This window comes from Aureobasidium melanogenum, assembly GCF_000721775.1.
Source record: "Aureobasidium melanogenum CBS 110374 unplaced genomic scaffold scaffold_24, whole genome shotgun sequence".
NCBI lineage: Eukaryota > Fungi > Ascomycota > Dothideomycetes > Dothideales > Saccotheciaceae > Aureobasidium > Aureobasidium melanogenum.
Window position 1 is genome coordinate 311,555 of NW_024470076.1, and position 26,029 is coordinate 337,583.

At 50.4% G+C, this 26,029-nt stretch overlaps 14 protein-coding genes across 14 annotated transcripts; 9 read left to right on the top strand and 5 right to left on the bottom strand.

Annotated features, from left to right (window-relative positions):
* Positions 1-1,664: 1,664 nt before the first annotated feature.
* On the top strand, positions 1,665-3,570 carry M437DRAFT_68965 (cryptochrome; the record flags this gene model as incomplete). Its single annotated transcript, XM_041025203.1, has 2 exons — positions 1,665-2,188; positions 2,247-3,570. The coding sequence occupies 2 exons, from the start codon at positions 1,665-1,667 to the stop codon at positions 3,568-3,570; spliced, it is 1,848 nt and encodes a 615-aa protein (XP_040876665.1).
* A 688-nt stretch (positions 3,571-4,258) lies between these two features.
* On the top strand, positions 4,259-5,777 carry M437DRAFT_56340 (putative Stabilin-2; the record flags this gene model as incomplete). Its single annotated transcript, XM_041023038.1, has 2 exons — positions 4,259-5,359; positions 5,412-5,777. 2 exons carry the CDS (start codon positions 4,259-4,261, stop codon positions 5,775-5,777), a joined length of 1,467 nt encoding a protein of 488 aa, XP_040876666.1.
* A 595-nt stretch (positions 5,778-6,372) lies between these two features.
* Positions 6,373-6,780, top strand: M437DRAFT_56283 (uncharacterized protein; the record flags this gene model as incomplete). Its single annotated transcript, XM_041023024.1, has 1 exon — positions 6,373-6,780. One exon carries the CDS (start codon positions 6,373-6,375, stop codon positions 6,778-6,780), a length of 408 nt encoding a protein of 135 aa, XP_040876667.1.
* Positions 6,781-6,834: 54 nt separating this feature from the next.
* On the bottom strand, positions 6,835-8,402 carry M437DRAFT_56723 (pectin lyase-like protein; the record flags this gene model as incomplete). The annotated part of the gene is made up of 6 exons (XM_041023103.1): positions 6,835-7,305; positions 7,358-7,509; positions 7,561-7,608; positions 7,660-7,883; positions 7,934-8,082; positions 8,136-8,402. The coding sequence occupies 6 exons, from the start codon at positions 8,400-8,402 to the stop codon at positions 6,835-6,837; spliced, it is 1,311 nt and encodes a 436-aa protein (XP_040876668.1).
* Positions 8,403-8,900: 498 nt separating this feature from the next.
* On the top strand, positions 8,901-9,467 carry M437DRAFT_17477 (uncharacterized protein; the record flags this gene model as incomplete). The annotated part of the gene is made up of 3 exons (XM_041018909.1): positions 8,901-8,959; positions 9,014-9,239; positions 9,294-9,467. Coding segments are annotated over 3 exons (459 nt in total), but the record flags the coding sequence as incomplete, so codon positions are not given.
* A 526-nt stretch (positions 9,468-9,993) lies between these two features.
* On the bottom strand, positions 9,994-12,312 carry M437DRAFT_56308 (uncharacterized protein; the record flags this gene model as incomplete). Its single annotated transcript, XM_041023032.1, has 4 exons — positions 9,994-10,447; positions 10,500-11,365; positions 11,416-11,796; positions 11,965-12,312. The coding sequence occupies 4 exons, from the start codon at positions 12,310-12,312 to the stop codon at positions 9,994-9,996; spliced, it is 2,049 nt and encodes a 682-aa protein (XP_040876670.1).
* A 725-nt stretch (positions 12,313-13,037) lies between these two features.
* M437DRAFT_56270 (WD40 repeat-like protein) lies at positions 13,038-14,319 on the top strand (the record flags this gene model as incomplete). The annotated part of the gene is made up of 3 exons (XM_041023020.1): positions 13,038-13,276; positions 13,334-13,659; positions 13,712-14,319. 3 exons carry the CDS (start codon positions 13,038-13,040, stop codon positions 14,317-14,319), a joined length of 1,173 nt encoding a protein of 390 aa, XP_040876671.1.
* A 21-nt stretch (positions 14,320-14,340) lies between these two features.
* M437DRAFT_56599 (ATP-dependent RNA helicase dbp7) lies at positions 14,341-16,770 on the bottom strand (the record flags this gene model as incomplete). Its single annotated transcript, XM_041023079.1, has 2 exons — positions 14,341-15,287; positions 15,396-16,770. The coding sequence occupies 2 exons, from the start codon at positions 16,768-16,770 to the stop codon at positions 14,341-14,343; spliced, it is 2,322 nt and encodes a 773-aa protein (XP_040876672.1).
* Positions 16,771-17,409: 639 nt separating this feature from the next.
* On the top strand, positions 17,410-18,556 carry M437DRAFT_56359 (NAD(P)-binding protein; the record flags this gene model as incomplete). Its single annotated transcript, XM_041023042.1, has 3 exons — positions 17,410-17,485; positions 17,537-17,817; positions 17,870-18,556. 3 exons carry the CDS (start codon positions 17,410-17,412, stop codon positions 18,554-18,556), a joined length of 1,044 nt encoding a protein of 347 aa, XP_040876673.1.
* Positions 18,557-18,881: 325 nt separating this feature from the next.
* M437DRAFT_56534 (pantothenate synthetase) lies at positions 18,882-20,020 on the top strand (the record flags this gene model as incomplete). The annotated part of the gene is made up of 2 exons (XM_041023068.1): positions 18,882-18,912; positions 18,969-20,020. 2 exons carry the CDS (start codon positions 18,882-18,884, stop codon positions 20,018-20,020), a joined length of 1,083 nt encoding a protein of 360 aa, XP_040876674.1.
* Positions 20,021-21,081: 1,061 nt separating this feature from the next.
* Positions 21,082-22,030, top strand: M437DRAFT_9760 (uncharacterized protein; the record flags this gene model as incomplete). The annotated part of the gene is made up of 2 exons (XM_041029112.1): positions 21,082-21,253; positions 21,315-22,030. Coding segments are annotated over 2 exons (888 nt in total), but the record flags the coding sequence as incomplete, so codon positions are not given.
* Positions 22,031-22,578: 548 nt separating this feature from the next.
* M437DRAFT_56646 (putative ATP binding protein) lies at positions 22,579-23,810 on the bottom strand (the record flags this gene model as incomplete). The annotated part of the gene is made up of 3 exons (XM_041023087.1): positions 22,579-23,070; positions 23,125-23,367; positions 23,421-23,810. The coding sequence occupies 3 exons, from the start codon at positions 23,808-23,810 to the stop codon at positions 22,579-22,581; spliced, it is 1,125 nt and encodes a 374-aa protein (XP_040876676.1).
* Positions 23,788-25,100, top strand: M437DRAFT_78095 (putative nuclear pore complex subunit; the record flags this gene model as incomplete). Its single annotated transcript, XM_041026936.1, has 2 exons — positions 23,788-23,797; positions 24,040-25,100. The coding sequence occupies 2 exons, from the start codon at positions 23,788-23,790 to the stop codon at positions 25,098-25,100; spliced, it is 1,071 nt and encodes a 356-aa protein (XP_040876677.1).
* Positions 25,101-25,227: 127 nt separating this feature from the next.
* Positions 25,228-25,852, bottom strand: M437DRAFT_56282 (uncharacterized protein; the record flags this gene model as incomplete). Its single annotated transcript, XM_041023023.1, has 2 exons — positions 25,228-25,571; positions 25,627-25,852. The coding sequence occupies 2 exons, from the start codon at positions 25,850-25,852 to the stop codon at positions 25,228-25,230; spliced, it is 570 nt and encodes a 189-aa protein (XP_040876678.1).
* Between the last annotated feature and the right edge of the window lie 177 nt (positions 25,853-26,029).

Here is a 26,029-nt window from a genome sequence, read left to right on the forward strand (position 1 = left end):
AGAACCCACGGCTCGATTGGCGTGATGCCTGCTGTCCCTCTACTCTCGAACAGGTCCTGCATTGCAAACTCGTCAAAACAGACGTTCGCGCAGTGTCTAGCGTAGCGTGGTGATGATTTCGACGGACTTGCGAGTGCGATGCAAGGAACGGTAGACACTCGGCTTGGATCCTCAAAAACTTCAAGACTGCTGGTGACGGCACAGGCGCTCGTACGAGCGACAGCGCTTGCATGTTATGTCTGCGGCTGATACTATTGATTCTGATTTCGCATGCGAACAATCTTTTCGTTCATGTCGCGACGACGTCAGACAACTGCTTGGCAGCGTCCCGTATTGATCAAGTCACTTTGATGACCTACTCACCCTGCTCTATGTCTTGGATACCAAATAACTCAGCTCGAAAGACGCGATTCAAAATATTGGTTTTTAATTTTGGCTGTAATCAGTTGCATCTTGTCTGTCTGTACATCTTCCTAGAATAAATCTCGTCTCGCTGAGAGGAAGCTCGTCGACTTCAAAATTTCGCAAATCTACATATTTGACAAAGTCAACGCAAAGTGACATCAGTGAGTTCTCCAAGGGACGACGGAATGCCATTTAAAGAAGCCGATGTCCGGTGTGCAGTATTCTTCACGGTGTGTTCTGCGCGTCAATATGGATACGAGCCCTGCGTAAATATCATATCGCTACCGGAGACACCTCCATCTTAGTCGCTAACACGCTTAATGTCGACACCACAAGGACGCATGCACGTAGATTAAACTTCTTGGGAGCAATTCCAAATCGCCTTGTCTGATCTTCGTGCCATATACCTTGATTATAGATTGCAAGCCCAGCTATTTACGGCGTATGCTGTGTGACTACCACGTTGGACTGTAGAACATGTAGCTGGTTGTTGATTTTGATAAACTCGAGCATTTCACGTGGCCATCCACGCGGCAAGAGCGCCACACAACCCTGGTGGCGCACGGGAGTGGTGAGACAGATGCCCAGAAACATCGTCAGAGATCGCAGGCTTCGTGCATCGGTGAGATTCGACCACGATGCACCACGATCTACGACCAACGCTGCGTCTGGCCCCGATCTAGGTTGCAGATTACAGAGTGTCGGGACTTGAGCTGCACGCATATTGCCCGAAACGTAAGTTGCTTCAAGTGGAAATGTCCGCAACGCCCCTCCAACGACCATGTCATGGCTCCCATGAGAAATCTCTCCGATCGCACCAACCCTCTCGTGTCTCTTCGGATCAGATTCACCTTTCCCCTTTCAGACACAGTTCACCCAGTTTTCCGGTACTCGAGCGTTGCCAGTCGTTGCTTGGATCTTGATGCTCTGCTGTTTTGCAATCATGTTGGCCTATGGTCGCTCTTCGCTTACCTCCCGAGCACCAAGTCTTCTCCTTGAGACCGATGACATATGCACGCTCGCCTCACAAACTTTTAGCATAGTCTATCGATAAATCGGTCGGCATGTCCTAAACGGATGACATCGTTGTTTTTGGGAAGCACATACTCAGCACTGGCTTCTCGATACTTCTAATCACTTAATATCTTTTTGATCTTTCTGACAACGTTCTTATTCGCTCTTGCGCCTAACATCTAGCACACCGCATCTTGTGCCTTCGAGACTACTCACGCAAGCTATACAGCATACGAAGACAGAATATGTCTTCCAAAGCACGCGTTCTTATCTACGTGCTGCGCCGCGACTTACGACTTGCCGACAATCCCATATTTCACGAAGTGTCAAGACTTTTCCAACAATCTCAGCACCCGTTTACACACTTCCTTCCTGTTTACACGTTTCCAGCCAATCAGGTCGAGGTCTCTGGATTCATACCAGATTCCTCTCATAAGTCACCATACCCAGAAGCTAGAGCACCGGTCAGTGGCTTCTGGCGATGTGGTAAGCTCAGGGCCAAATTCCTGGCAGAAAGTGTATGGGACCTGAAAAAGGACTTGGAAAGAGTTGGCAGTGACCTTCAAGTACGAGTCGGTACCGTCCACGATGCGGTCCGAAGTATACTTCAAGGCTACAAGGACCATGAAGAGGTGGACATTGCAGGTGTATGGATGACCAACGAGGAAGGTGTCGAAGAAAAGAGGGAGGAGAAAGATGTCAGGAAGCTTTGCAAAGAGTTCGACTCCGAATTCAAGCTCTGGGTGGACGAGAAGTATCTCGTGGATGAGTATGTATATGCTGTGAAATCGTTGTTCGACTTTACAGAGCTAACATGGATTTTCTAGTCGCGACCTTCCATTCAAAGATCCGAGTCAATTGAACGACGTCTTCACTGCATACAGAAAGACCGTGGAGCCTCTGAGATCCGCGCCGCGCAAGACTCTCCCAGCGCCTGATACCCTGCCACCTCTCCCAACCCATATCCCCGCACAATCCGAACCCTTCAAGATTCCGAACTCTCTGGAAGGCACCATATCAGCACTCAGTAAGCCACTCGGAGATGATCTCGGCATTTCAAACGTAGCGAAGTGGCCCAAAGGAGCAGAATCTGCACATCCATATGGAGGTGGTTCTAAATCAGGACACGAGCGCATCGACCATCTCATCGAGAGCGGCAGCATGACGACATACAAAGACACACGCAACGGGCTATTGGGCGAGGACTTTAGCACAAAACTATCTGCATGGTTGGCGCTTGGGTGTTTTACGGCACGTCAAGTACACTGGAAGCTGGTTGATTTTGAAGACGGCAAGACAACACTAGGAAAAGGTGCACCAGGCTACGGCAAGGGTGAGAACAAGGGCACAGCCGCTGTTCGCTTTGAGCTCTTATGGAGAGACTACATGCGCCTGTGCACGCGTAAATTTGGACCTCGCCTGTTTCAAGTAGAGGGCTTCAGGAACGACCAGAACGCATCGTGGAAGTACATCTCTAGCCCCTTCAGCGATTCAACCGACAAAAAGAATAAGGGTGGCAGCAACGACGATGCCACTGCAGCGGCTGTGTTGCGCTTCGTTACCGGTAGAACTGGCACAGGGCTTATCGATGCCAGTCAACGCGAACTCTTCTTGACCGGATACACGTCAAACCGCGCAAGACAAAACGTTGCAAGCTATCTGTCTAAGCACCTAGGAGTCGACTGGCGCATCGGCGCTGAATGGTACGAGTGTAATCTCATCGATTACGATCTCTCAAACAACTGGGGAAACTGGCAATATGTAGCTGGTGTAGGAAACGACCCTCGTGGCGAATCGCGCGTCTTCAACCCTGTCAAGCAAGCTCTGGACTACGACTCTCAAGGCGAATACATCCGCACATGGGTTGAAGAACTCAGAGACGTGAAAGTGGGCACCCAGAGCGAAGGAACGCAAGACCCACAAAACTTGATGGGCGTCTTTCAAGCATGGAGACTGCCCGAGGAAGAGAAGAAGAGATTGGGCATACAGTCGGTAGAGTGGGTACAGAAGCCTCTAGTCAAGATCGACTTCTCGCTCAACAGACGAGGCGGTGGTAGTAAGCGTGGTCGCGGCAATGGACGTGGTGGCCGCGGAGGAGGTCGTGGAGGAAGAAACGACAGAAGAAGTACGCCTGAGAAGGCACATGCATAAGTGCATGTTGTACGCTAATCACAAATGACAAAAAGCATCCTTAGAACTTTAACGATAATGCCTCTCCAAGAATTCTTGCGGCTACTCCTGAAATGGTCACAACTGACGCGTTGCTCAGCTGGTTCGAATCGATTTGGCTTGTGGTTACAGATCAGTCCTATCAGATCTCTAGTCATCATTCGCCCATAGGAACACATTTGGAGCAACCCGACGCCCACTGATTTCGAGATAAGACACTTAGTTGCTCTTGTAAGCATCAGATAGTGTCGTACTCGGTAACCTTTATAACTGAGCTATGGTGGTCATGACATCGGAGTTAAAGTGCAAGCAACAGAGCTTGTGTGGGGTCAGTCGCCACACACGGCATCTCTACACGACAGCGCGGGGTAAGGAAACAGGTTGGCACTGAGAAATAGAGGAAACATCTTCTAGCAAAGCCATCAGGCAGCCAAATAATGAAGAGTCTTCGTCGCCCTTGAAATACGGTCCAGCGTATTGATTCCAATGTCAGCAACGTATTCGGGACCGCGGGTTCCGGATCATCTCATGATGGATGCAAGCCGCGCGGAGACGGGAACGTCGAGTCTCGTCATAGCTTGGCTTATTACGCTGACATTCCGCCATCTCTAAACAGCTATTTAGGCAGCCAGACTTCTGCTGTTTGAGATTTTCTACATTCATCGCAAACATGAGGTTCTCACATATCCTCCCTCTGGCTGCCCTGAGCGCCGCATTTGTCGTCCCAAACGAACAGGTCTTTAGCGAATTGTCAATCGATGACACTACCCATGCTCGTGCACACCAGGGAGCTTGGTCCGAGCAGGTTCTTTCTGAAGTGAAGAATGACTTCGCCGAAGCCGAAAAGAGCATCAAGGAGGCATCAAACAATGCCAAACACGCACTTGATGAAGCCTTCAGCTCCGCATCGGACTTTGGAAGCTCGATGACAACCAAGTTCCAGGAGACTGCTTTCGATGCTAAGTCTTGGTTCGAGTCTGCTGCCAACAACGCATACGATGCTTTGGACAGCCATGAGGAGCACCCTCACCCTCCTCATCACGATGACCCTCACCACGGTGAACCTCATCACCCTCCTCCTCCTCACCACGGAGGCCCTCACCATGGCCACAAGCCCAATGAGACCGTCTGGCAGCTCCTTAGCTCTTCTAAGTACACCGAGAAGTTCTCCAAGCTCATCAGCGAGTACCCTGACCTCGTTGAGAAGCTGAACTCTACCGACTCTGGCAATTTCACTATCTTCGCTCCCAAGGACACTGCTTTCCCTGACCATCCTCCTCACCACAAGCCTAGCAAGGAGATGATCAAGAAGTTCATCGAGTACCACATCAGTGACGACTTCTACCCTGCTGGCAGAGTCCTTCTCACCCACACCATCCCTACTCTCATGGAGGGTGAGCACTTGCCTGGTAAGGCTGCTCAGAGACTTAGCGTCCACCTCGGTCTCAAAGGCCTGACCATCAACTTCTACTCTCGTGTTGTTGCCGTCAACATTTTCGGCACAAACGGTGTCATCCACGGAGTTGATAACCTTCTCATTCCTCCTCCAAGAGCTTTCAAGATCATTGACCTTTTGCCTTCTGAGTTCTCTACCTTCGAGTTGGCTCTTGGCAAGACTGGTCTCCTTGATGCTTACAACAGCACCGACCACCCCAGTGGTACTCTGTTTGCTCCTTCCAACTTTGCCTTCCAGAAGCTCGGCCCCAAGATCAACGGCTTCCTATTCAGCGAGTATGGCCGCAAGTACCTCAAGGCCTTGATCCTCTACCACGTAAGTAAAGCAAGCTCACGATATTTACCTGGGCCATGCTGACTTTCTCTAGACTGTGCCCGATAATGTCCTCTACAGTGACGCTTTCATCAAGGCCGAGGGACATGACGGCATCCCCAAGGGACACTGGCATGTCGACCTGCCCACTGCCCTGGAGGACCACTCCTTGTCGGTTGATGTCGGAAGATACGGTGGTCTGATTGACATCAAGATCAACGCCTTCTCCCGCGTCAGTGTCCAAGATGGTATTGCCGCAGATGGAGTCATCCAGGTCGTCAGCGACGTCTTGATCCCTCCCAAGAAGCTCGGTAGCGCTAAGCTCAGAAGCTTCAACTGGTTCGGTTCCGAGAAGGAGCTCACGCTCGAGGAGTTCAAGGTCAGATTTGAGCCTTATGTCGAGAGAATGATTGACCTCTAAACTAGAGGCGAGAGATTCTCTGTGTAACATGACCCACGATCCTTTATGATATTCTAGTCAGTATGTAGTTGCCACCAAGGCATCAATGCCCTGTGAAGCATGCAGCTTCTCTTTGTCACAAGTCGTTGCAGAATTGAGAACAATCCCATGTGATGATTGTAGAGGCTCTTGCGACCGATGTTGAAATCGTCCAAGATCCTCATTGTCCTCAGCAAAACGACGATACATACAACGCGACGAAAAATGTGGTGTAATGTTGTTTATTCGTTGACGTGATCACGCAAAGCCATATTGAGAGTCTTATCGAATCAGCACAATATGATAGAACGGCCATCTGGGGGTCGGAAGTGAGGAGGAAAGAGGCCAAGGTGTTGCGGCGGGGACGGCTCCTGATTGGTCAAGCTCCAGCGGAAGTCGAAACAGCACAAGGGTTCAAGTTTTGTGAATAGCATCCAGCACCAGCAACTACATTGACAGCCAACAGGCTCGCCCTTCTCAGTCCAGTTCGTCAAGCAGGTAGCCCAGCATCTGGACCAGCAAGTCAATCACGCTCGAGACGCAACTCAGCCACGACAAAGACACGACTTCGTCCACAATGGTCGCCCACCTCCATCCGCGTTCGCGATCCACCATGTCGCTCTTCAGCGGCTGCCTCGCAATCTGCTTTGCGGTCGTTGCAGCTCCTCACGTCCTCCCGTGTCCTGTCGACAAGACACAGCTCGCCGACAGTGCCTCGCCAGACGGAGAGCCCAGACGCCGAAGACGCCGCAAGCAGTCTGCTCCTTCTCCCGACTCTGATCAACAAGACGACAACGATATGAGCTCCTTGAGCGACATGGAGCGCCCCAAGCGCGAATGTCCCGTGCCAAAGCCCAGCGGTCTTATAGGCCAGGTCATGGGTTTCAAACCACAAGAGCAACGACAAAATCCTACCATCATTATCCAGACGCTGCGCGACCGCCATACCAGACAAGACACAGAATCGGGCGACAACTCCTTGTAAAACTACCCCAAACGACACGGGAACGTGTATTGTATTGGACGCTCTACAGTCTCTCTACGAGCAACCACTTCCCGACAAGCCGTGCACTCCGCCGGCTGAAATATAGCTGCAGCTGCCAGTTCCCGTGCTCGTCGAGTTTTCCGCTGTTGTCAGCGTCACATTCTCAAAAGCGATGTTGAAGCACGGATGCACCTTCGAGCAACTGACACTCGCTGTCCGGTTCTTCGATTCTTTTCCCGACAGCCAGCCGGTGAAATTGGCAAACACAATGTTGCTCACTTCCATTAAACTCGTGCCAGCATAGCTGCCATTGTCGCCCGAGTTCTGGTTGATGGTTGGTCCTGCATCTGCGCCCTCTACCTGGAAGTTTGAGAACTGGGCATTCCGGACAGATCCCCAGCCACCTCCTCGTGGCTGGCCTGCATTTTCGTAGTAGCCGTTGGCCGACGGGTTCTGGGGCACCAAGGCTCCAACCCAGGTCTTGATCAGGACGGAACCATGCATATCTTCATTCCATCGGATAATCTGTCTTGAGTCAGTCGATGCCTTGCGTCGATTGAGCCATCTCAAGACATACCTTCACGTCGTCCATGACTACATTCTCCACAGTGCTGTCATCGAGGTACTGTCCAAGGCTTCCGATGGCCATACCATTCCCACCTCTGCATGTGGCATTTTGGACGAAGATATTTGAAGACCTACCCTTCACCGCATAGCAGTCATCTCCCCCTGGAACTTGTCGTCAGCGACACTATCATCACGAGGAGGAAGATTCATTACCTTGATAGACGAAGTTCGTGAGACGAATGTTACGCGAATCCATTGTATCTCCAAAAAATCAGCCAGAAGTTCTGCATATCAAACCTCATCAATGCTTACCAAATCCATCTGTGTTTTGTACCCAGTTCTGACTAGCGTTTGCTTTAGTCGCAGTAGCGTTCGTATATAGCTCATCCACCCACACGTCGGTGCCGTTCATGATGTTGAAGCTCCACAAAGGCGGATCGATGATGAAGAACTTCTTGACTGTCACATCAGAGACATTCCAGAGAACAAATGGCATAGGTCGTCCAGGCAAGGTGTGGCCTGCTTCTGCAGTGTACCTTTTCAAGATGAGCAAGATTTCAGATGTCTTCGAAGGATTGAGGCTCACCAAACATCGCCATTGCCATGGATACCTCCTGTGCCATATCCATTGATACGTATATGATGACCAGTCAGAATGAACGAAGCAGCATGGTTCTGGAACGCGATCGGATAGGTAGAGCTGGTTTGTCTCCAGTACTCGATATCAGGAGAAAACTTGTGCTCTATTAGCACATCTTCTTTCTAGACATCATCCCTGCATGGCTTACAGTCCAGATCCCTCCCCAATTGATGTTGACATCGTTAACGATGGGGTTCAACTTCGAAGCAATCAAGTAGTTCTGGCCTTCTGGAAAGACTATGTCACCTCCAGTACCACATCTGCTGAACGCCTCGAGGATGTTGGGGACGTCGTTTGTTGTGCCACCATTAGCGAGAACAGTGCATTGAGGTCGACTGCCATGATCTGCATAATGGACGCCTCCGCTAGCAGATGCCAGTGGGAGAATGAACGTAAAGATAGTCCAAAGGTTCATTGAAATCATCATGAAACACAAGAAGAGAAAAGACTATCCTTTCCACTTACTCTGGGCCAGTCTGTGCCTCTTAAATACACTGCTGCAGCAACTCCTCACAGGGACGGCACAAAAGGAAGCCATATTTTTGCTCCAATCATTGCGATACTACCGAGCAACCATTGATGATCCTTCGCGGAGAGGTGCACCTGAAGAGACAAGATCTTCACGGGTACGAAACAAGCATCCTAGAGCTCGGCATGAAACACACCGAGATGGCTGACAAGAAAGGTGCGAGTGGAGGCTCAAAACGGAAGGAAGTGATTGCGGGGAAACACTTGCCATATGACGTCTGTGTTTTCCTGCAAGGAACGACAACTTGAGTACCTTTTTTATTCTACAAACAACAGATTCATACCGAAAATACATATATATCATAATTTCAAGATGGTCGCTGCCGCCACATTGACGAGATCACGGTTCATGGCAACCCTGCCGCGAAGCTACATCCAGACTTTCACGCGTGCATACACTGCCACTGCACCTAAGAAGGCAGCAAAGAACCGTCTCTACAACTCGTAATTTGCTACCTGCGAATTCAATTGCTCTTGAAGATTTCTGACGATGAACAGTGTACGCTACGAAGATGAATTCGAAACCCTAAATCTGCTTTCAGCAAGCAGTCGTATACCTTTAATCACCCTCTGGTCCGCATCTTGGTGTCCATCCTGCAAAGTCATCTCTCCACTGCTCAAGGAACTCATCAAAGAAGGTGTTGGAGAAGCTCAAGGTGGTGTTTCATATGCTGAGATTGAACTCGACTCGCCAACTCTGGGAGGCTTGGCTATGAGATATCAGGTCAGTATCATTCGATAAAATCTTGCGAAGGCGAAGATGAACTGACAACAACAGGTCAACTCATTGCCCACATTACTGGCATTTGATAGACAAGAGGCCCAGTTGGAAACCAAAGTTCACAAGGTAGAGGACATGAAGAACAGGCAATTCCTCATTAACTGGATCGAGACGGAAGCAAAGCGTCATGGCGAAGGTGGTGCTGGTGGCGGCAGTCTATTTGGCTTGTTTGGGCGCTAGTTTTGAAATCGACACGCGGTATATTATAGAAGAACGACCAATGGCTTGATGTTCTTCGTCTAGGACACGCTCAGAGAAGCTTGATGATCAGTCAGGGCAGAGTGCAATAACTGCTTAGCAAGAGACCAGCTAGAGACCTCTGCTACGAGGCTGCAGCATCATCAATTCTAGAAAGATAGGCAATTGCTTTCACGCATTAATTTGGCAATGATCGTTCAGAGAGAGACATCATGGGGTATATATATGATCTAGTAAGCGAACAACAATGCAGCCGACGAGCGATAAAAACACAAATCATTAAAGCGCCATAAAACGCCGCATGAACCAAGCCTCTCCTCCCTACTTTTTCTTTCGTCAAACATGATGTTGCACAATTCTTCCAGGTTAATTTGCAGCAAGACATTACGCAACCTTCGACAACGGCCGTGCGGAACGTACAAGAAGCACACAATTAGAGGACCGCAGACGTGGGTATCAATATGCAACCCGTGCCAGAATAAAAAGCGCCTAGGCTTGACTAGGCCTGATAATACAGTGCAGATTGGTTAGTAACGGGATTTGGTGCCACATAAACGTTCTGATAAGGATGTGATGGCATGGTGAAATCGGCATTGGCGAACATGGGGTTGACCATGCCAGCAGGAGGTCGGCGCGAAGCTGCTGGAGTCTGTGTAGGCGCAGGTGCAGCAACGGGCGTGATGTTAGTTGAATACTGCCCGTACGGCTGTTGCATTGGCACAGGGCTCGTAAGCAGAGACGTGGAATGGACTGGAGCGATGGGCTGGGGTGGCGGCTGTGGTTCGTCTTGCCAGCCCCATTTCTCCTTGAGTTCTTTGAACACGAAGGCGATACGCCATCCTGTTTCCTTGTTGATTTTCTGGAAGATTTGGAGCACTTCTTCCTGCTCACGTCGATCGGTCAAGCACTCAGCAGCATGCGCCAAAGAACGGATAGCTACACTTGCGACTCCCCTATAGAACGGATCAGTAACAGAACTCGATGGCAATGGACGAAGGTACTAACCTATCCTTGACATGAGCAGTGATGCCACAAATCATCTGTGAATGGCGATGCTGCATGTCGTGCATTTCGGGATTGTCCAGACCAAAGTAGGGATGTATTTGCGAAAGAAGAACCATGACAGTGTGATAGAACAGACGAGCAACAATCGTTGTACGTTTGATCAACCACACCTCTGGGAAACATGACTTGGACGAGGTGTGCTGAGGGTAGAGATAGGCCATAGGATGCATGGTACGGGGAATATTGTCGTTCCAGGCATCGGTCCATGACTTCAGCTTTTGCCATTCAGCATACCTGTTTTGACGACGCATTTCCTCGTCACGCTGATCCGATTCCTGATGCCGAGGTATGGTGGCTCTAAAGTTCGCGACTTTTGCGACGATGTATAGCATACGGTGAGTCCAGATTTCTTCTCGACCGTTGTGAATCTCGCGATTGAAGTCCATATCAATACCCCAGTCATCGGGATCCCAAGCGACCTGCCAATTGAAGTGCAAACAACTTAGGACTTCGAGCCCAACATTGAGCCAGAAACAAGCCGCACCAATGCCTTGAGAACGGGCGTTCCATCCACACTCTTTGATGAGAGCACGGGCGCCAGCAATGTGGTTCATTCTCTGCAATGCTCGCTCGCTCATAATCTCGTAGACATTCAAAATGACGGCAGTAGTAGCACAGACGATGGTGTCACGATTAGGATTCTGGAGGTTCTTCAGCAGATATCTGGTTGCAGTGTCGTAGTAGTGCAGAGCCTTTTCTTCACTGTACGCAGAGTTAACAAGCACTAGATGACGAGCACCGCATGCTAAGAAGGCATTCAACAGCATAGGCTCGCCTAGCGAATGGAAGGGTAGCAAGCGTGAGAACTGCGAGGTATTAGTCGGTGCTCGAGAACGCATGCACAAGGCGTACGTACATGTTTCATAGGATCCATGCTGTCCATCCAGAGACCGACTTCTTCGACGAAGACTTGCATGAACAGAGTCTCCTCTTGGGTTGTAAGAAATTCACGTCTTCCCTCAGTGGTCTCGTCTTGGTCTTGCTGTTGGCTGTAGGCTGATATCGAATTTCTCTGTTGTTGATTCGCGAACGGAGAGTCTTGAGTGGCATGATTGGATGTATTATACGCGCCGTACTTGTGATCGTCTGCCGATGGATATGATTCAGGTAGCATACCCTGAATCGGCGGCAGCGCTTGATATGACATGTTTGGATCAGTTGGAGGGTTCCCTTGAGTTTGTGCTTGGGCATGAGCTTGTGCCTGAGCATGAGCTTGCGCTTGAGCATGTGCTTGAGCCTGAGCATGAGCGTGAGCCTGTGCCTGAGCTTGAGCCTGAGCATGAGCGTGCTGCGCTTGAGCATGGGCCTGAGCTTGAGCCTGGGCGTGTGCGTGGGCCACGGCAGCAGGATTGTATTCGAACATGGACATTGCTGTCATATCGGTGGGTTGTAGATGAGCCTGTACGATGGAAGGCCGCGAAGGGCGCGCATCCTTTGCGCCGTACTTCTCCAACCCTCCAACATACTCAGAAGCAATATCGCGAGACTCGTCCATGAAGTCTACTTTCCATTCCAGCGTGGGAGCCTTCTGCGGCGGACCTTGACAATTTGTGTCGATGAAGTTGAGACGCAGACCACGTTTACATTGGCGGTTGGACTTTCGACAGTTCTGGCAGATGGGAGCTCCCTCGTCGCACTTGAGATGGCGCTCGCGACACGTCAAACAGCCGGTGCGGACGCGCTTTGGTTTGGATACGACAGCTGCAGCTGCATCAGGCGCAGGCACGTCGCCATTGCCTGTTGGCGTCGTCATGAGACTAGAATGGGTCCTTGTTGCTTAGCAGCTATAAGTGAACTGGACCTACTCCTAGCCGGCTGGTCGCGAGCGTCGCTGAGTCGAGTCGTCGAGTCGAGTCGAAACAAAAGCAGTAGGCGACGATCTTGCTGGCGGATGCGGGCACGAAGTTTCCTACTGGACCAAGTCGCGTCAGCTAGGCAGTACTGTCCGCACGACGGCGCGCGCTACAAGGAGGATTGAGTCAAACGAGGTGGAAACAGAGCATCAAGAGTGATGGTGAACTCAAAAGCGCGACGCAAAGGTGGGAAGTCGCTGCCGAAAAGCACGTCTGCACATGCCCTCGTTCTCTCGTTCACGCGCTTGGGCCCGCCTGCGCCTCGCTTCCAAGTTCCGTCTTGCTCCTTCCTAATCCACTGATCCTCCTGTTCCGCTATCGAGCCCTCTTCGTCTTCCCTGTTTTGTGCATGCCCTTGTGCATTTCAGCTCTGATACTGCCTACTCGATCCGCTCGCTTATGCTCCCTGCTGCCATAATTGCTTGCATGTTAAGAATCGTGCAATTCTGCGACACTACCTTGCCTGGTGCTCCTTTCGGCTGCTTGTGCTGAACAGACCCTTTGGCTGCCTCGATTGGCAACCCGAGCCTACACGCGGACGCCTTCCCGCTGTCATCTGTCACTTTGTACCGAGCACCTCTCATGATCTGTACCTGAACAGGTTTCAAAGTCCACACTGCTGCACATGGCTCTACTACAAACTGCTACTCTGCCTCCTGCACAGCCAACCTATGTGCTAAGAGGTCATAATGCACAGATTCACAGTGTTTGCTTTGTGCGTCATAACACCCGTCTCTTGACTGGTGACGCTGAAGGCTGGCTCGTCCTATGGAACCTTGCTTCCAGGCGACCTGTCGCTGTATGGAGGGGTCATTCTGCTGCTATTCTAGCCCTCTCAAGTTGGGCAGATGACAGGCTGATTACGTGAGTGACAGGCACATGTTATTTTCATCATCTGCCATTATGCTGATGAGCTCTCAGGCATGGGAGAGACAGTAAATTGCATGTTTGGCAACTGAAAGCATCAGACGAATCCACCTTCTCTGTTGTTCTTCCCGTAGAAGACGCTATTGCACCCCGTCATGAGCCATGGCTGTTGCATACGATTTCGGTGAACACTCTCAACTTCTGTTCATTCTCCGCATGTGAAGTCTCTCCATCAGAAGCTGCTCAACTATGTCCTGATACCATCGATAAAGCCCTTCTTGTTGCTGTTCCAGGAGATACTGAAGGCGATGTTGACGTTTATTCTTTGCCCTCTAAAGCAAAGCTCAGTACTATCCGTGCCCCTAGCACTACCAAGCTAGGTAAGATCTTTTCTGTTCCTTTCTCCCTGCATTGTTGCTGATAACGCCAAAGGCATGGCCATGTGTGTGAAGATCTTGAATCAGGATGGTCAACTTGTGTTAATAGCAGGCTATGAGAGTGGGCATTGCTGTCTGTGGCGTTCCGACCCAGAAAAAATCCAATGGACCTTGCTGTCAACCATCAAAAGTCACAGTCAGCCAATTCTCTCACTAGATGTCGCGCGTGGTCTTCAAAGATACTATACATCTGCTGCAGACGCTACTATTGCTTGCTACACTCTTACAGACCTGACAGCATCTCAGCCTACCAAGACAGCTCAAACCAAACACTCTGGCCAGCAGTCTCTTCATGTTCGATCTGACGACAAGATCTTTGCCACAGCCGGTTGGGACGGATGTGTACGCGTGTACTCTGCAAAAACCATGCGTGAACTTGCTGTGCTAAAGTGGCACAAGCAGGGCTGCTATGCCCTAGCATTTGCAGACCTTTCCTCAGGAGAGACCGAAACTCCGGCAGCTGGAAACACAAATTCAGACCAGGCACAAGCTTCTACTTCGCTTCAAACAGTCGGACAGAGACGCGAGACTAAAGCTCAGACAACACACTGGATAGCTGCAGGGTCAAAGGATGGAAAAGTTTCGCTTTGGGATATCTATTGAAGAAAGGAAAGAAGTTGGCGATTAGCCAAGGTTGAACTCCGAAGCACCACCACCCATCATGGCCTTTGTCTTTGCGCGCATTATTCTAGCTGCTTCCTGAGCATCAGTCATCTGCGGACCGTCGTCTCCATCGGTTGCAGATCTCTTTTCGCCCGAACTCTTTGCACCCTTGACATTAGCTTTATGACGAGAGTCCTTGGACCTCTTGGCATCATCCTTGCCAGGACGCAAACCGGGCACCTTGATGCTACCAGGCTTGTCTCTAAGCGCAAAGGCCTTAGCCAAGTGTCCGAGGTGAAGAGTCTTGATGTTGAAGATTTCTCGCTCTGCCGCTACATGGGTGGCGTAAGCTCTGATGTGACTTTGGTATGCGCGACGAGCCTGCTCGAGATGCTTCGGGTTCTCAAGGGCCCATCTTTCAACATCCAACTGCCAGTCAGTTGCCTTCTCCTCCCATTCACGACCAGAAGAGACTGTGCCCGTAGTTGGCGTTAGACCCTTCTTCAAAAGTTCAACAGCATCGTGTCGAGTAAGACCATGTCCTGCGTCTCTTCTGTCTTCTTTTAAAATGTCGACATATCCTTCCTCGTTACCAGGTTGAAGGAAGATCAAGGCTCGTCCGTCACGTCCTGCACGAGCGGTACGTCCGATACGATGGAGGTGATCATCTTTGCTGAAAGCGGGATCGTATTCAATGACAAAGTCGACATTTGGAAGATCCAGACCACGAGAAGCAACATCAGTACATATCATGACCGAAGCATCCTTGTTGTTGGTGAAAGCCTTGAGCGTAGATGTACGAATATTCTGAGGGAGCGATCCGTGCATGCGGAAAATGGAAACATCATTGTCTTTACCAGAAATGATTGGTGAAATGGCTTCAGTGCACGCATCGTCGATCGAACCTCCTTGTCTGATCTTGCCTGGGGCCAGCTTCTTTTCGTAGTTTGAAAGTTCTTTCTCCTTCTCTTTATTCGCTGGGGTCGTGATGGGGTTCATTTTATCCAGGTCAGATAGTTCAGGGTTCTTTTTCCTTTCCTCCTTGGCCTCGGATCCAGTAATTTTCTTTTGTCCACCACGTGTCAGGACCTCGAAGTGGAAATCCACTGAATCTGCGCATGACATGAACACGATTGTCTTCATAACAGATCCTTTCCTGGCGAAAGATCGACGGAGAATGGCGGCAAGTGTGACCAGTCTCAACTTTGCAGGAACGACAGCGTATGACTGCTTCAGCTGAGCGGGTGCTGAGAATGCATGACCGTTCTTCTCTGCGTCCTCAGCATCTCTAGGCTTTTCGGCAGAGATTGACACAGCCTCTTTCAACGTGATGTTACCCAGTCTCTCAACGTCCATCTTGATGGTTGCGGAACACAAGACCGTTGTTCGTTTCTCAGGCAGTCCAGGGATAGGGTTTTGCTGTACTTTTCGCATACGCAGATTCATCAGAGAGACAATCTTCTGAATGTCGTTCTCGAAACCAAGCTCCATCAGACGATCACCTTCATCCAACACTAGCCATCTTACGTTACTGACATCCAGTCTCTCTGTGTGCTCCAGGTGATCGACCAGACGACCAGGAGTAGCGACCAAGATGTTCAAGCCCTTTCTTAACCTGGCCTTTTCGGACTGTTTCTTCTCTCCACCGATGACGGTTCCAGCAACAATCCAGTGGGCAGCTCCAAGTAACGACTCGAGGACAGTAGAAATCTGCTTGCTGAGTTCTCGCGTAGGCGCCAGAATGATGGCAAACAGTCCAGAATCTCGTGTCAGACCACCGGTGCCTCCATTTGCTTTCCTTGCAGTCTCTGACATGGTGACTAGGCGTTGTACGATAGGAAGGAGGTAAGCCAGTGTTTTACCAGAACCAGTCTCGGCCTGAATGAAAGCGTCCGAGTCGTCTTTCACTAATTGTGCAACAGCTTTTGCTTGAATGGCTGTGGGGGCCTTGATACCCATCTTTTCTAGCAGATGGCGAGCAACGTTCGGTGACAAGCCTAAGGAAGTGAATGTATCGAGTTCGGAGCTCAGGGGAGCGTTCGAAGGCTGTATAGGTTCTGCGTCTTCCGCTTCCTCCTCTTCTTCAACGGGAGCAGTCGTGGCAGTTGGGTTGTATGTGAACAGGGACGAGATGACTTCTTTCGGACGTTGTCGTGGGGCATTGGTGCTATCTCTTGGACCGGTGCGGCCAGTAGTATGAGTGGGTTTGTACTCTCCTCCGTCGGTTCTTTGGCGCTTGAAGGGGCGAGGTTCGGAATTTGAGCCTGATCGTACATCGTTCTTTGCATCATTCTCCTTCTTATAATCCGGGTTGTTCTTGTTCTGGCCATATTGCAAGGCCTTTTTCGCAGTCAAACGATCCTTCCAGCGGCCACCCTTGTATGCGGTAGTTTTGGGAGCCCACGGTTGATCGCCAACCGCGAAGTTCAAAAGCATTCCATCGTCGGCCATTGTGAATGCGAATAGTATGTGTCGACACAAAAAGTTGATGCAGCGTCTGGAAAATTTCCAGGCTGCCCCAAACGGGAAGATTCAAGAAACTCTGCCGCAATCTGGGGGAGTCGAGCTTGGACCAGGCACATGTCCGCAACTCTCTCCCGAGCTGCCTCGGTGCCTTATCGTTGTCTTCTTCATCTGCCCTCCATCGAAAGTCATGCAAGAATTGATGATATGCTGCTGGGGACATCTTGTGCTTGAACTACCAAGGTAATGTTCAACATCATAAAGCCTCGTGTTCCCGGATCATCACAGTGACACTTCTATTGGCTGCCTGAGATTGCTTTACAGCCACGCGCCGCTCTCTGATCAACAGATATCCACTTCAGCTGAGTCCAGCAAGCCCACACGCCAGCTCTCGTTGGTAAATAGATATGGTCTCGCTCATCGCCGAATAACTATGTTTCAGATGGGCCATGGGTTTGCTGATCTGCGTATGTGGCAGCGCTGAGACACGAGAAAACCGTTGAACCATGACGTGTGTCCAACATTGCCTACATGCTGATATGCGTCCTGTGCCGCTCCTTCGTGACCTGCATATCAGAAAAAAATTATATCCTGCTCTCTAACACCATGGCTCTCACAGTCTTCAACATGGCCCAGCGAATGCGAGCAGTACAGTATACCTCGGTCCAGGGAGGGCTTGAGAAGAATCTACGCTATACCGAAGGTAGAACAACTGTTTCCTCGTCCTTATTTGCATGATTCTGATTGTTCAAAGATGCATTGACTCCTCCCCACGATGAACAAATGCAACGCGGAGACCACATTATGGTCGAAGTCATTTCTGCCTCCATCAACCAACTGGATTGGAAGACGGCCGAGACTCCTGTCATCGGAAAAGCTTTGACTTACTCCCTTACTTCTTCCGCCAAAATACCTGGCATGGACTATTGTGGAAGAATCAAATCAACGGGCTCTATCATTGATAGCTTCAGCATTGGCGAACTGGTCTATGGACGCTTAACCAGACCCACATCTTCAGGCACTCTGGCTCAATATGTAAGAATCTTGAGTTGAAGAGTCAGAATGATGGTATACTGATTTATGCTAGGTCAATATCGATCCCGGAACTTGTATACCACTTCCAGAAGGAGTTAACCCAGACCATGCTGCTACGCTTGGTATTGCTGGAGAGACCGCTTATCGTAGCATCGTGCCAAATGTGCACACGGGCGACAGGGTCTTCATTAACGGAGGCTCGTCAGGCACAGGTACCTATGGGATTCAGATTGCCAAACTTTTGGGCTGTCATGTCACCGTGTCCTGCTCAACATCGACCATCGAACTTTGCAAAGAGCTTGGTGCAGACGAGGTTTTCGACTATACAAAATCTGAAGATCTGATTGCCGATTTAATTGAGATTGGCAAGACAGAGCCCTTCGACCTTGTGGTAGACGATGTTGGACAGCCTGAGGATCTTTACAAAGAGTCACACTCCTACCTCAAGCCAGAGGGTAAATTCATCTCGATCGGTAGTAAGAACGACATTGTCTCACTGGCAGCACGTACGCTTCCGACGTTCTTGGGTGGTGGCAGGCGCAGGTCGGAGCAGGTCCACGTTTTGCTTGGATCACATCGGGATGATTTGGTGCAGCTTGGAAGATGGATGGCTGAGGGCAAGATCAAGGCTGTCATTGACTCAACTTATCCTCTGGCAGATGCAGCAGAGGCGTATGCAAAGTTGAAGGGTGGTCATACGCATGGAAAGATTGTGATTCGGGTGGGTGCGAAGAAATGAACTGGGCTAGAAGGTCTCTCGCATGTACAATAATCAGACTAGACAAGCTTTAATCGGTCTTTATCGTTGTCGCAATAATGATGAAGGGAAAGTGTGATCAGAAGCTAGGCGTATTTTGAAGCACAAGCTGGGTATTGCCCATACTCAAAACCACCGCGTACTGTGTATACTCGACAACAAGCAGCTGCAATTTCCACCTGCCAAAATGCTGCCCATGGGTTGAAAAATACGAAGTCGACCTCGCAGCGCGGGGACAAGCGATCCAAAGACCAAGCAAGACTTCCAGTGTCAACACAACACAGTTGAGCAGCAGCGGCGCAACAAGATGGCCTTCCCGCGGTTCCGCTCCTTCCAAGGTATATACTGCTTATTTCCGCACTCCTTTCACGAGGCACTATCTAACAGCTCATAGCGGTCTCACAATGCCTCCCATATACGCCGAGCGTCGTCAGACGTGCGATACACACCTTCCGCGAAGTCCAGCCCCTCCGCACATTTAGAAAAGAGCTTCAGGCATCTCAAAGGACAGTGGGCTTCGTCCCAACCATGGGCGCATTGCACGAGGGTCACATCTCATTGATGCGTCAAGCTGCTGCTGAGAACACCGATGTATTTGTGAGCATATACGTCAATCCCACTCAATTCGGCGTCAATGAGGATCTGGACAGCTACCCGAAGACATGGCAAGAAGATATGGATAAGCTACAAGCTCTCAACAAGGAACTACAGACCAAGGAAGGCTCTGGGAAAATCACTGCCATCTTTGCACCCATCACCAAGACCATGTACCCGACACTACCTCCAGCGTCTGAGATCAACGGTCCAGGATCCTTCGTTACAATCACACCTCTGGGGAGCCTGCTTGAAGGTGCCTCGCGCCCAGTTTTCTTCCGCGGTGTTGCTACCGTCTGTATGAAGCTGTTCAACATTGTCATGCCCGAACGCGTCTACTTTGGACAAAAAGATGTTCAGCAGACGGTTGTTATCAAGCGCATGGTGAAAGACTTTCACCTTGACACCGAGGTCAAGATTGGACCTACAGAACGTGAGGCCGATGGTCTAGCCATGAGCTCGAGAAACGTCTATCTAGGTGCAAGGAGAAGGGAGGTGGGTGTGGTCTTGTCGCGTGCTCTCAAAGCCGCCGAGAAGAAATATCTGCAAGGCAAGCGTCTTCGTGCTGATATCCTGTGGCCTGCAAATGAGGTCTCAACAAGCAAGATGATGGAACAGGACGACCTGCCTCCATCGAAGCGAGCGAGAGTCGAGGTAGACTACATCTCGCTGGCAGACCCAGATACAATGGAAGAGATCGAGGTTGTAGATGCCTCCAAGGGTGCAATTCTCAGTGGGGCTGTCAAGATGCTGCCTCTAGAAGAACCTCAAGAAGGAGAGGATTGTGGTCTAGGAGGTGGCGCTGTTCCCGTCAGACTGATTGACAACATTATCCTACAACCGATGAACTAAGCAAATACTAATACAGGGCAATGAGCCCAAGGACGTCTTGTCCAAGAAGAAATACTCTCGTGAAGATGAGTCATGTGTCTCAATATTGCATGAACAGGTCGCCAAATATGGATGTTACTCAAGATAGTATGTCGATTATCGACAGACCCGATGTACAGTACAATCAACCAGCCTTGTGTTCCCTCGGAGTGTTTGACATGCTAGAAACATGGAAATAACAAACAACGGCAAGTCGGTGCACGATGTCGCCGGCCAATGCTGATGATGGTTCGTCGATCTCTGCCGAGACTCGAAGTCCGTAGCGGGGAAGCCTTTTTCAACACCTCATGACGACTTTGCTGCATATCTGCATGCTCAATCCTTGGTTACTCTGCCGTTTGACTGCGAGAACGACAAGGCTTCCGCCATGTGGTTTTCACGGCGCACTGCCTGATGTTGCACCACCAACTAAGCCGCAAGCAATGCGAGGCGAAGGTGGACGAGTCCTTCAGCAGTCTAGGAACTACTGGGTTGAGACAGAGATGGTGCTCGACAGCAAAGACGCTAGAGAGCTAAAAAGTCTGTCTTGACAAGCCATTGTCGTGAATTGTAAGGTCCACAGACGCTGTATGAATCCTGGTCAAATCGTCTTCAGTACATGACTCTTACGTACGTCGGCTCTCCAACCCAACCACCTCGACCATAGGGCGAGACCAATGATGCCACTGCGCGTGCTACCCTCCCTTAGCAACAGCCCAACTCTGTTGGTATGTCCTTCAAGGTAAGTTTAGTCAATCGGACAACCGGCATCAGCATCCCGCCGATGGATGCCTTCCATACAATGCGTAAGTGTGGTGGAGCAAAATGGTAAGTGTTCTGACCTTGGTTTGCTATGTGTTTCTTCTTCTCCATTTCTTCCCAGCCGCTGCCTTTTCCTCTCCTGCATTCTTTGACAGCCCTTGGTGATTCCTGATGGTCAGTAGTGTCCGAAACGTTTCTGCATCTGCTTGTGCAGGAACAAAGATGTGATATGTGATGGATGGGTCTAACGACGATCCCAGGCTTTCAAGCGTGAGAGTGCGCCATATCGGCCAGAAGTCCAAGCTTTGGGTGGCATACCAACAAAGGCCGTCGACATACCAGTATGCTCTGTCTTTATGGTCCTGTACATCATTGCTGGTGCCTTGCACATGGCAACCTTCCAGAAAAACAAGAAGAAGGGAAAGAAGTTCATCTTTGGTGGAATGATGTTTGGTAAGACTAAGCACTTCTTCTAACCTTCACATCCAACAGCATAGCTGACCCTAGCGTCTAGGTCTCTGTAAGATCCGCATCGTAACACTGAGTCTTCGAATGGCATGGGCATGCTACCCGCAAAGTATTCGATTGGGCATTGCAGCACAGGTCTTTGTCAACATTGGTGTCGTCTTGCTGTACTTTGTCAACCTCTTCTTCACACAGCGCATCGTCAGAGCTCAACATCCCAACTTTGGCTGGAGCAAATTCTTCTCACCACTAATCCCTATTGTTTGCGTCATCACTGTCTTGACGATCATCGCTCTGATCGTTGGTGTTATTCAATCTTTCTACACCTTGGACACCAACATTCATCGGATTGACCGGATCATTGAGCTTTATGGATCAACAGCGTTCTCTGCCATCGCCTTCCTTCCCATTGTCATTGTCTCTCTATCGACACTTGCACGACTAATTCCCAGCATACGCGGACAAAAGGCAATAGACAAGTTTGGAGAAGGTAAAATGAGCACGAAGATCATCATTGTACTGGCCGCTGCGGTGCTTCTAACGCTTGCCGCTTCCATCAAGGCTGGCACTGGATACTTGCCACCCATTCCTCTCGTCAGCAACAGCAACCCACCGGTAGCCGAACCCACACCTTGGTACTTCAACCGCGGTATCTTCTACGCCTTTGGTTTTGGTGTTGAGATCATCATCTTGTTCTTCTTCATGGCTGTGAGGGTAGACAAGCGCTTCATCATCCCAGATGGCGCAAAAGGACCCTACAGCTACGCTGGCGGCTTCGTCTTCGCTGGCGAAAGCGGAAACGAGAAGTCCAGATTGGGCCAGCGCGATTCTACTCGCAACCTCACGGGCAGCTCGCAATCGTTGCAGTCGTGGGGTGGTTCGACCCGTCGCGGAAGAAGCAAGGCTCCTTCTGTCATCAGTTGGGGTGGCATTAGTCAGGCAGATACCGAGATGGGGGTGGGCGAGGATGGTATCGAGCCTATGCCTTATGTAACGGCCGAGGATGGCGAAATTGCTAAACCTGCGAATATTGGAGGTGCTGAACAAGAGATGGGCTGGGATTCGAAGAGCGGAAAGTGGAAGCTCAGGCCTGTCTCCAACATGTCTGCAGTCTCGACTGCTATGCCAGCAGTGCCCAGAGAGGACGTCTAGATGTTGGATGCGAATTTGGAGGATCGATATTTCCAGATGTCTCAGCCAATTGAACTTCTGGGCAACAGGCGTTTTTCAGCAGTCGAGCGAGGAGTTTTTGTTTGTCGTGGTGTCGTTCTGGGTTCTTGTAAATATCTCTTGATGAATTCACAAATCAGTAGTTAGTTTTTCCTGATGATTCTGATGCCATTGTCATTGCCGGTCGATTGTTTGTTGAGGAAGGCAGCCTGCATCGCCTCTAGATCTTCATCATCGTCGAGATCATCGCCAGACACCTGCGTATCTTGTCCTGATGAAGGTTCTTGTGCAGGCACACGTCTGACTTCGGGCTGGCCTGCTTGGCGAGCTTCTTCTGCTTTTTGGTCCTCGATCTGCTGCCTTTCCATCTCGTCAAACTCATCACGTCTGTCGATCCAACGTTCTTGGACGTCTCTGACATCGATCTTTCCACCCCAGCCTTCTTGCATGGCAACTTGCCAGACCGAGTCATTTGTGCCCTTGTCTGTGCCAAAAACATAGCCACTAGCACGGTCAATAGCGTGCAGCAAGTTTGTCATAGAGACCTTGTCCTCAACGGCGAGAGTCTCAAAAGCGACAAGGCCAAAGTCGCCAATCAGTTGGATGAGGGCTTCGTTGAGGGCTGTAAATTTTGACTCTGGCAGTTTGGGAATGTCGCTATTTCCAGCACGTTCCTCCAGGTTCTGGACAGAAGTGTTGTTCTGTTCGGCCTCGAGATGTGGTAATAGGTAGTCGAGGTCTTGAACTTCGGTGTAATAGTCTAAATTGAATGGCAGAGGCTCAGAGTTCTTTGCGAGATTGTCGATCTTGGTCAAGACGTTGACCAGAGGGAATGGAAGATGGAGCATGCTGCGAAGGCATAGCAGTAACGAGGAGACATACAAGGTAGGACGTGAGAGGGTGAGAGAATCGAGGAGATGAACAACAATCAGCTGGAACGAGTTAGTCAGGCAAAGAGTGGGTGTGAAGAGAGAGAGAGGCGGACTCTGTAACCAATCTTCTCGAGACGGTGGAACAATTTGGGCATTGTATTGTGATGTGTAAATAGTTCGACCTGGCCAGGACAGTCGAAGAGGATATATGAGTCGTTGAGTTCTTTCAAGCCTTCTTGGAGCCAGTCAAAGTTCTCTTGCAGCTCCTCGAGAGCGTACATGACACCACCATTAGGACCAAGCTCTTCCTGTTCCATGACTTCCTCCAGCGAGACCAGGTCCCGGATGTCGAGGGCGCATGGGTACGAAGTTTTGTCGTTGGCAGGGTCGAGGTTGACGACGGCGCATTTGCGATCGATGGCCGTGAGGAACTGATGCATGCCATCGCAGTACGTCGACTTGCCCGCACCTGGCGGACCGATGACTAGTTGTGCGAAAGGCATGCTGCTGAGACGTGACAGGTGTGATGGCGAAAGAAACAAACAACGAATCAATAATTGTTTGCAATGACGATCAAGTGCCCCGCAAAACATTCGAGGCCCACGAGAAGCTCCCACTTGGGACTCTCAAGTTGCTCCATGTCCATCTTCCACACGACATCATCACACAACAATGAGTGGTATTTCTCCTTCTAGTCTGGTCTCTTCTGCGCTTACTAACTCTCTGCCACAGCTCAAATAGAACTCGCAGATGCGCCATCCGATGCCATCTCTGCTGTCCGCTTCGCGCCTCAATCACCGAACCGTCTGCTAGTCGCATCCTGGGATCGCAATGTCTACCTCTACGACACAAAGACTGGAGAACAGGGCAGCTTGTTGCAAAAGATACAGCATCGCGCTCCCGTTCTGGACATTTGCTTCGGCGACGACGACTCGACTGCTTTCAGCGCTGGCCTCGACTGGGACGTCAACAGAATCAACCTTGAAACCGGCGAGAAGACTGTCATATCGTCACACCAGGCCGGTGTCAAGTCTATCGTCTACTCGGACAAGCACAACCTGCTCATCTCGGCCTCGTGGGACAGCACCCTCCACGTCCACATACTCAACAATGGCAACGTCGCCCATGCTCCCTCGACCGTTCCCCTGCCATCTAAGCCCTTCTCCATCTCACTAACCCCTACGAAACTCGTTGTCGCTATGGCTTCGCGCCAGATCTTCATCTACGACTTGGCTGCTCTCAAAATGCTCACCTCGCAATCCGCTCCTTCAGAAGAAACAGGCAACCAGAGCACCCTCGAGGTTCAACCATGGCAGCAACGCGAGAGCAGTCTCAAGTTCATGACCCGCGCTGTCTGTTGTATGCCCAACGACCAGGGCTATGCACTTTCGTCGATTGAGGGCCGTGTCGGTGTTGAGTGGTTCGATCCCTCGGCTGAGTCTCAAAGTCGCAAGTACGCTTTCAAATGCCACAGACAGGCCGACGATGGCGTCGATGTTGTCTATCCTGTCAACGCTTTAGCCTTCCACCCCGTACACCAAGGAACTTTCGTCAGTGGAGGTGGTGATGGCTTCGTGGTACTATGGGATGGCGTCACCAAGCGCAGAATCAGGCAGTACCAGGCATACCCTTCCAGTGTCTCGAGTGTCTCATGGAGCTCCGACGGCAGATATCTAGCCATTGCCATCAGCCCTGGCTTTGAAGATGGAAACGAGGTTATTTCCGAGGGTCAGGTCAAGCTGTTCATCAGAGAACTCGCAGATGGAGAAGCAAAGGGCAAGAGCGCCAAATAGACATGGCAGATGACGAAGGAATTTAGAAAAAAATGGTCTTTGATACATTAGCGTAGGCGTTTTAACGTCCTTGTTTTCCCAAGGGCTTGATATGGAAATTTAACATCCTCTCTGTTTCCCGTTCTCTTCAATCTTGGTCCACTTCGTCTTCGTCGTCGTCGCTTTCGATGCCTATAGATGCTCCTGCTCTTGTATTGCTTGCCGCACTGTCACTTCCAAGCATCTTGTCGAGTGTAAAGTCGGAGCCTCTTCCTTGTGCCGTCGCTCGTAGAATTGCAGCCTTTGCTCTTCTGATAGCTTCCTCTTCGGCCTTGCGAATGGTTCCAGACACTCTGACGACCTGAATAACACAGGCTTGATCGATGGGTCGCGGTAACCGGGTAACGAAACTCAGAGCGGCCCACACTAGACGATAGTGCGCGCGTGATACTCGAATTATAGCAGTAGAAGTGGCAGGAGATAGGTATTTCACTATCGAAGGTCAGCTTCTTTGTTCGACGCTGTAGTGGTGGTGGTTCAAACTCACCGACAAGACTGCTAGCGATCATGCCGCTGCCATAGTCTCCAAACAGTTCTGCAACACCATCTCTGATTATGCGTGCCAGCAATTGGGCATTGAGTTTGTCCGATGAAGGACGGCGGAAAGATACGACATCTGGGATTTGTCCGTCTCTTGTCGTGGACTTTGTGGGAGTGTCTGATTCGGGGTACAAAATGTTGACGAGCAGGTAGCGGTGCTTCAATCGGACCATGATGACGGATGTAGGCGCGTGTATCGAGCGCTGGGTTTTGTTCTTGCTGATGATGCAATCGGCATCTTATGTGCAATCAAGTCATGGTTGGTCAGGAAAATTGGTTGCTTCAAAGTTCACGAGGGCTGCGATTCACATCAAGGTCGAAGCTTGGCGACGATGCAAATGGACTTTTTG